The sequence below is a fragment of the Neofelis nebulosa genome, chromosome 8 (genome assembly GCF_028018385.1).
Source record: "Neofelis nebulosa isolate mNeoNeb1 chromosome 8, mNeoNeb1.pri, whole genome shotgun sequence".
NCBI lineage: Eukaryota > Metazoa > Chordata > Mammalia > Carnivora > Felidae > Neofelis > Neofelis nebulosa.
In genome coordinates, this window is record NC_080789.1 from 60,405,451 (window position 1) to 60,415,082 (window position 9,632).

General features: G+C 36.0%; 1 protein-coding gene across 1 annotated transcript; it reads right to left on the reverse strand.

The window, feature by feature from the left end:
* Window positions 1-5,452: 5,452 nt before the first annotated feature.
* Window positions 5,453-6,391, reverse strand: LOC131483999 (olfactory receptor 6C2-like). The gene has a single exon (XM_058682296.1). The coding sequence runs from the start codon at window positions 6,389-6,391 to the stop codon at window positions 5,453-5,455; it is 939 nt and encodes a 312-aa protein (XP_058538279.1).
* Between the last annotated feature and the right edge of the window lie 3,241 nt (window positions 6,392-9,632).

Consider the following 9,632-nt stretch of genomic DNA (forward strand, 5'->3'; position numbering starts at 1 on the left):
TGCTACAATAATAGATTTTGTTTAGCAACCAATTATATTCAGTCAAGATTAGCTTTTTGCCACCAACATCAATAAAAAGTTCTTTGCAGGGGCGCCTGGGTGGCGCAGTTGGTTAAGCGTCCGACTTCAGCCAGGTCACGATCTCGCGGTCTGTGAGTTTGAGCCCTGCGTCAGGCTCTGGGCTGATGGCTCGGAGCCTGGAGCCTGTTTCCGCTTCTGTGCCTCCCTCTCTCTCTGCCCCTCCCCCGTTCATGCTCTGTCTCTCTCTGTCCCAAAAATAAATAAAAAACGTTGAAAAAAAAATTTAAAAAAAATTAAAAAAAAAAAAGAAAACCTTCTGGAAAGGATTCACCATTCTAGATGCCATTAAGAACATTCATGATTCATGGGAAGACATCAAAATATCAACATGAATAGGAATTTGGATAAAGTTGATTCTAATCCTCATGGGTGTCTTTGAGAGGTATGAGACTTCAGAGACTTCAGTGGAGGAAGTAACTATAGTTGTAGTGGAAATAACAAGAAAACAAGAATAAGTAGAGCCTGAAGACATAACTAAGTTTCTGCAATCTCATGATAAAACTTTCCTGGATGTAGTTATTTCTTATGGATGAGCAAGGAAAGTGGTTTCTTGAGTGGTTTCTCCAACTCCTTAGAAAGATGCTGTGAAGATCATTGAAATAAAAAGATTTAGAATATTACATAAACTTATTGATAAAGCAGTGGCAAAGTTTGAGAGGACTGACTGTACTTTTGAAAGTTATACTGTGGGTAAAGTGCTATCAAACAGCATCACATGCCACAGAGAATTGTTTGTGAAAAGAATTAACTGATGTGGCAAACTTCATTTCTTATTGTAAGGAATTGCAATAGTCACCCCAACCATCAGCAACCACCACCCCTATCAGTTAACAGTTATCAATATCAAGGTGAGGCCCTCCAGCAGCAAAAAGATTATAACTCGCTGAAAGCTTAGATGATGGTTAGCTTTTCTTAAAAGCAATAATGTATTTTTATTTATTAAATTTTTTATGAAAATATTTTATGTAAATATAGTTGACATACAATATTATGTCAGTTTCAGGTGTACAACATAGTGATTCAATTATTTGAAATTCTTTGTTTGGGTCAATAAGTATTACATATTTGGTCCTCTCTCTGATCTGATTACTTACATAGCAGCTAGCTCAAATATTTCCTATCTTCAATCACTGCATCCTTTGTCATTTTCCAACATTGTTGAACTAAAAGGTTTTTGCTTTAGAGGTCCCAATTAGATGGTTGGTCCTCTCTCTGATCTGATTACTTACATAGCAGCTAGCTCATATATTTCCTATCTTCAATCACTGCATCCTTTGTCATTTTCCAACATTGTTGAACTAAAAGGTTTTTGCTTTAGAGGTCCCAATTAGATGGTTGGTCCTCTCTCTGATCTGATTACTTACATAGCAGCTAGCTCAAATATTTCCTATCTTCAATCACTGCATCCTTTGTCATTTTCCAACATTGTTGAACTAAAAGGTTTTTGCTTTAGAGGTCCCAATTAGATGGTTACATGAAGTTTCACTTTGTTACTTTAAAAAGTTTCTTTCTTCATAATTAGGAAAGGCAGATATCAGTTCCCACTTTGTATCTAGTCCTATAGCTTAGTTTAAAGAATATAGAAAAGCAAAATGAGGGAAAGAACAGGTCACAGTTTGTCTAAAAGTTAACCTTGGCACTTCAATACCAGGTTAGGGGACGGAGGCACAACACGGCATTTCCAGTGGTGGTATAGAAAGGGATTGTGTCTGCAGCCCAGACATGTTTCCTCAGTTCCTGTCACTACAATTCCAAATAAATAACTCCTTCCAAGTCACCTCATTCAGCCTGCATGTCCTGAGGATGGTATCTTTTCTTCAAGAAATACCACCATTTTCTCCCAGCTGTTAATATTTCACACTATTAAGAACACTTTCATGATATTGACATTGATATTATGATATAGAGATTAAAAATTGAATTTACATGAAAATGCGAGTTAGAGGGCAGGGTCACCCAATGATAAAACGTCAGCAAATAAGTCTCTCAATGGAGATAAAATTTACATGTTTTAGGCATAGTTTTTGTTTAAAATGAGGGTGAGATTGTGGTAGAGGATGCTTAGGAGGGTTGCCCCAGATTCTATGATGTGTAGACAATGTTCATTGTCTTAATACATAAAAATAGGTTGTCAGTGACTGTCATATATTTGTCACTCATGTTGAAAGGCACACTTCGTAAATGGTTGTTGAAACCTTTCATAAAATTCACCTTCTGTGAATACAGACTCACACATAGAGCTCACCAGTGTTTCACCACCCACAGAAGATGAACATTTTTTCAGCAGAAAGCCTGCCTCCTCATGAGCCCAGGAAATATTTCTCTACCCTCCTAACCACAAGGCTTATAATAGTTTAAATGGGTAGGTAAAGATCTCTGTTTTGGAAAAACTGATATTCTGATATTTCTAGCAGAGATAAATTTTTCTAAATTGACAAAATTGACCTAATTTTCAGTTAAGTGAAAGAAACAAACATGTCCTTGGTAGTTCTGTCCTAAACATTACTAATAAATCTCTTATGTAAGACCGGGAATCTAGAGGGGGAAGAAACAGAACTGGGGAAAATGTCCTGAGAGACACATATACAAATAATGTTAACATCAGAGGTAGGCCATGTCTATACTAATAAGTAACAAATTGCAAGGCAAAAGTCAACTTTCTTTTATTTTATTTCAATATCATGTTAAATATTTTTAAGATGATAAGGATAGTTTTTCTGATTTATTAATCCTGCAAAATGTGTAATTAATGCTTAGTGTAACATATTCAGATAATAAAAAAGAAAAATCTTCTAATGAAAGAAAAGGCAAAGCGATAACTATGTTGATAGTTTTAAGAAATATCTCTCAGATTTTTATGATTCTTTTGTTTTTATATCTCATGGGCCTATTTCTATTTTTATAATTAATTGATTAATTATTTTTTTGTATACATGTCTGTTTTTTTCCTGATATATTAGGAATAATTGGCAATAAAATTATATATGAAGTGCTTAACTTGATAATTTGATATATATGTATGTTGTAGACGGTTACCAAAATCAAGTTAATTAACACATCCATCACCTTATATAGTTAATCTTTGTGGTGAGAATGCTTAAAATCTACTCTCATCCAATTTTAAGTGTATAATACAGTATTATTAAATGTTATCTATACTATACATTAGATCCTCACAACTTATTTATCCTTTTTAAAATAATTGTTTTGAATTCTGTTTAACAGAACTCATAGATTTTCATTTCTTTGGTCTCAGTTACTGGAAAATTACTGCGCTCCCTTGATGGTGTCCTATTTCTTTGCCTTTTCATGTTTCTACTGGCTTTGCACTGATGTCTACAAGTCTGAGGGAGCAGCTGCCTCTCAGAACCTTTTAAACTGGCTTTGGTGGGAAAAGACTTGCTCCTCCAAATGGCCATGAGGGTGCCAGCTAGGTGTGTGCAGTGTTTCCACGTCCAGGGAGGGTGCAGCAGTGCCTCAGAGGGCTGGACACAGAGCAGTGACAATCTAGTCATAGCTGCATCTGAGGCCCCAGGGTGTGGGGTGCAGAGCAGTGACAATCTGACCTTGGTGGTGTTGGTTCAAACTGTGACCTAGGACTCAGGGGGCAGAGCATGTGGTAGCAGAAAGGAAGACATGACCTGGTGAAGTCCTTTAAAAGGGATTAATTAAAGACAGACTTTCAGAGAAACATACTTTTGAAGAGTAAGATGAAAAAGAGATCAATTATAGGATGTCCCTAAAGAATTAAGAGTGAAATATCAGTTGTAATGTGTGAGAAAGCTACTTTAACTCCACATGCACCTCTTAAAATACTCATTCAGATTTATCCAACTTATCCAAGCTTGTAAGCGTTTCAAATGTAGTGAGGGTTGTGACTTAGAATGGTAAATTTTTGTACAGGGGGCTAAATTTACTCCCTCAGTTAAGCTTATGGTCTCTGCAAGTGATTGAAGGACCAACATCTACTTGCACAATCCCTTGTAGGGTATCTGAATATATTTCTTCTGATACAGTTACATTACTTCTACCAACGTACATAAAAAGTCAAGAAAAACAAAATATTACATAGGCATATTATATTCCATAATGCCCTCAATGCAATGGACTCCTTGAAAATGGGAGACGGCAATTTAAACACCAGTCATTCAAAAAAAGTGCTTGACAAACATTAAAGGCTGGAATTTTATTTAAATGATTGCCCCCTCACAGTAGGTATGAGAGGAAGTAACACAGGCACTTTGCTGGAAAGGTTTATAGGACCAGAAGATGTGAAAGAGGGGTGGGTAGTATTAAAACTTCACAACTTTGTATATATTATTTTTAATACTGTTTCCCTCGTATGGTTGTTTTGGGCTAGATTTGAGTTTATGAGTGTCTGAGGAGGAAGATGCCAATAGTCAAGATAGTATCTATACCATTAAATTTAACAGTACATACTTCTAATGGTACTTTAAGGTGGGTCATCATTTCACTCATTTAACCAGAATAGACCTAAGCTGTGAATATGGCCCCCTTGCTAAGTACCAGGGATATTTCTGTGATACTTTACCTGTCAAATCTAGTGACAATTGAGTGGAGGTGGGGGCAGAGGAAAAGATTTATCAGGCTTGCTGTGACTGTCTGTGTTTTGGATGGAGACTTATAGCTGAGATGGAGAATCAACCTCCTTCATTACCAGTGCAAAGCTTACAAAAGTCATTTAAACATGGGCATCTGACTGATAGGTGGGGAAAAGGCATGAATGGTGAATCACATATTGTATGTTTTACAGGCCAGGTCTAGAAATGGTGCTCATCACTTCCACAGCAATTCTGTTAACTATAACTTGGGTACCTAGAAACACCTAACAGTGTAGAACTATGGCAGAAAAATGTGGTCTACAGTGTTGCTAGGGATAACAACCAGCATGTTTGGCAAACATCAATTTATGTCAGATAGTAAGAGTAAATATCTTCAGAGTTTAGTTTTTTTTTTTTTAATTTTTTAACGTTTATTAATTTTTGAGGGAGAGACAGAGTGTGAGCAGGGAAGGGGCAGAGAGAGAGGGAGACACATGATCTGAAGCAGGCTCCAGGCTCTGAGCTGTCAGCACAGAGCCCGAAATGGGGCTTGTACTCACAAGCCGTGAGATCATGACCTGAGCCGAAGTCAGACGCTTAACTGACTGAGCCACCCAGGTGCCCCCAGAGTTTAGTTTTAGTGGAGAGTGAAAAATGGAATAGGGTTCACAGTTAGCAAGCTTAAAAAGAAAGTGAGAGTGTCAGTATGACTGGAGAATAAGTGATACAGAGACAAATAGTATATATATAAAGCTTCAGGTTTTGCGTGTATTCACCTTCCCTTTTGGATTCATTGGCTCATTTCTCCTTTACATCTTTGAGAGGAATGCAATTTTTTTAATTGAGTCATGAAAAGCTTGCTTCACTTGCTTGTTTCTCAGTGTGTAAATAAAGGGATTCAGCATTGGTGAGATAGAAGTAATAAGGAGTGAAATCCCTTTATTAATAGCCACCTCATCCTTGGCTGAAGGTTTGACATAAATGAAGATGCAGCTACCATAAGTAATGGAGACAACAATCATGTGAGAAGAACAAGTGGAAAAGGCCTTTTTTCTTTGCTGGGCAGAGGAAAACTTTAGAATGCTCCTGATGATATATATGTAGGAAAGAACTACACACATGAGGGTGATGATGAATGTCAACACAGCACATACTATAACCATCTGCTCTATCAACCATGTATCTGAGCAAGAGATCTTCAGGATAGGAGATGGATCACAGCAAAAATGATCAATGATGTTTGAATCACAGAATTCCAGGTCCAAACCTAGACTGAGTGGTGGGAGAATGATGATCAGTGCTGCTACCCAACAGAAGAGGATGAAGTTCTTGCAGACGCTGCTGTTCATAATGGTCATGTAATGCAGTGGTTTGCAGATGGCCACATAGCGATCATAGGACATGGTGGCCAGGAGAAAAAACTCTGTTACTGCAAAGAGGTCTGTAAACAACAGTTGACTGACACAAGCATTATAGGTAATGGACTTGTCACCAGATGATATGCTATATAAGAACCTGGGGATACAAGCAGTTGTGAATGAAATTTCTAAGAAGGAGAAATTTTGGAGGAAAAGATACATCGGTGTTTTAAGGTGAGAATCAATCAGAGTGAGGGTGATGATGGTTAGGTTTCCAGATGCACTCAATATGTAGGAAAGAAATAGAAAGACAAAAAGCAAAATTTTCAGTCGAGTGTCGTCTGTCAGTCCCAGCAAGATGAAAGTCGTAAGCGTGGTTTGGTTTCTCATCTTTGATTATTTCTTGTCTCTTGCCCAATCTGCTTGAAACAATAAAGAGGACTATATGAAGAGCTCCAAAGTCCTGGCCAACTTCTAACCTCAAGAGAAGTACATCTAAGAGTGATTCCTATACACTTGGTTAATGGAGAAGTGAGCACATAACACATGGTGATGTTTGAGTGCCTCTTTGTGTCACACAACTAACTATTCATATTTAAATCACATATTTCCTACTGCTGCTTCTAATAAATCTACAACTTAGCTAGACCTGGTGTCAGTTGAACATATCATCTTATAAACATCATTAAAAAAAATTCCTCTCTTTATAAGTTGCTTTTGGATCAACAATTCTGCCCTCCCCATATTTTCCATCTGCAGACATGCTTCTAGCAGAGAATACTTAAAAACTAACAATGATCATTGGTCAAATAATCCCAGTACTAAAATTTGCATATGTATTAGTTATTAAACTGGCAATGAATATTTATCACATAGTTTATCCTGTGTCAGCTTATTTATTTCATCATCTTGGAAGTGTGTTTTTGTTGGATATATTTTCTTAAAGATTCATTTAAGTGTGTTAACAGTCCAATTTTTTTGAGGTTTTCCCCATAGAAATTTTACTTTAAATGTACATATTTAATATTTTTAATATTTACCTTTGGCTGTATTTTCTTTCTACTTTTAGAATATATTATCTACTTAATATATATTGTAGGATATCCTTGTTCTCCAAAGAATTTCTCCTCCAGTTACAAGCTGAAGTCTGGATTTGTATCATCTCATTCATTACTTCTAGGTTTCTTCAACAGTGATGGCCCTAAAGCACTCAAGCTGCTACAGTTTCATATTCTCTAGATCTTGAGAGCTTTTATTCCTCTTTCCCCATCAATGGTTTCTCATTTAGAGCAGATTCTTGATATTAAAATTTGAAACTGAATTTCCATTGTTTCTTTCTAAACACATTTGACAGTGACAAATCACTCCTTGCATGTATTGAACAGTGATGTGTTTGATTCAAAATTATTACAGAGAAGTAAGGGAACATTAGGAGTATGTTTATAGAGCTGAAGAGCCATAGCCCCAATTTTTTTGTTTTTGCCTACCTTGTTTCAGCTAGAAATAACTTATGGTAAATCACATGTACCAATATCACATGTACAAAGAAGTTTTAGCCTTTTAATTATACTTCCACGTTGTCATTTAAATTTCACCTATGTGATGTCTCCTCTGTCTTATCAACCATTTATACATCAACTCATCTGATTTTTGCACCATTTAAACTACTCTAGTCAAGGTCAACACTAGCTTCCCTCTTGTTTCACTCATTAAACACAATTCAGCCTTCATTTAGCTCAAACTCTTTGCTGCATATGAGACTATAAACTGCTACCTTATGAAAGTCATTACAGCTTAATTCCTGCCAACTCATATTTCCTTGAATTTCTTCCTACTACTTTGTCTATTCTTTTTCATTCTCTCCCATGGCTTCCTTTCCTTCTCCAATCCGTTTGGTTATTGATCCATCTGAAATCTCTTTTCTAGAAAATCCTTTCTCTCACTCTGTCTCTTTGAATAAGTTGAATCTTATAAAAAGGTGACTTCAAATAGACTGATGATTCCCAACTTTGTATCTGCAGGGAAAATATATCTTAGGTGTTCTGACTTCAACATTCAGTTTATTCTTGGACATCTAGATCAGATTTGGAGGGTTTGAATTTAGACTTTTTCTTTTTCCTTTTTGAGTATCCTTGAGTGATTTGCTTAACGTCTTTATCTTGTGCTTTTTTTCTCATGTGCAAAATTCAGGTAAAAATAATATTTACATCTTAGGGTTATACTGATAAATTTAGATACTATAGATAAAATATCTATAACTGCATTTGGAATATGGCAAACAGTCATTACTATTAACTATATTGAGCATTCTTATTTTGTTATTTTATTGTGTCTTATTGAGAGTCCTGTGGATGTGCACATTTCAAGATTTTAAATGTGCCTCTCACTATTGCATTTCCTTCCCTGTCAATCCTAAGTCTCATCCAAGGACAATCTTTATTGTTCCTTTTTTATTTACTCCATTTTCAGTTTATCACTAGGTCTTGCCATTTTGGCTATCTTCGGAATTTGTTTCTTTTATTCTTTCACTCACAATACTAATTTTACTCTGGGTGTTTTTATCTCATTGAAACATTGCAAAAGCATATTAATATATACTTAACATATATCTTTGCATTCAAAGTTTAAAATCTATATATTCAGAATCATTTTTTAAAAATCCCAAATGTGATTAATTCTCCCTTTTGTGTTGTAGAAAAATGTTTCTGAAAGATTAACTGACATTAACCCTATACTAGATATTTCCTTAAAACTCTTGATCTGTCTCTCAATTATATGAAAGTTAATTTATTTTGGTTTTAGGTAAGAATTATGAAGAGTAGAAGAAGGAACATATTTAGGGATTTTGAGTTTCAAATGCATCAAGCATTTAGATTAATGGAATCTTTTCATGCAATAAAGATTTTATTCCATGCGTAATGAGTAAGGACAAGGCTTCTCATACTTAGAGAATTTAGGAAATTTGCTTAGCAGGGGATAAAAGAGTTAGGGGATAGGTTAGAGAATTTGATGGTTCTGAATGAGATCTCTATGTTTGGGGCTCTCTGCTGTCTTCCACTGGTATGGAGCCAGAATAACAGAAGGAAAGAAAATGAGATAGACTTCTGCAGGGTTTTTTTCCTTGAAGAGCTCTCAGGAGGAAAATAATAGGAAATAATTAGTTGCTCCTTGAACACAGGCTATAAGGGCTTTAGAAAGTCACATAGTATTCCCAGTCTCAAGATGGTGTAGAATTAGAAGAAGGGTGTTCCTATGCTTAATAGTGGCAGGAAACTAAAAAAAAACGTTCAGTCCTTCATAAATTTTCCTGTATTGCAATTTGCTGTAGAGATATAAAAGTGTCTTAAGGCTTATACAGAGAACCACTGAACTGTAAGAGTTCTATGGGAAGAGGGACAAGAGATCCCACAGCAGAAAAGCACAGAATAGGTATTTGAGGATATGAAGAGATGATGGATATTTTGATAATGTCAACTCTGATGGATACTGACATTTCTTTACCTCTTAATACACTCAAAGTGCACAGATGTACCAGATTTAGGATGCAGCTGGGTTGAGGGCGACAGCACAGATATATGTTAATGATTCACTAGAATGAGGTGGTGGAGTTGTTAGGTAGGGAGGGAAGACA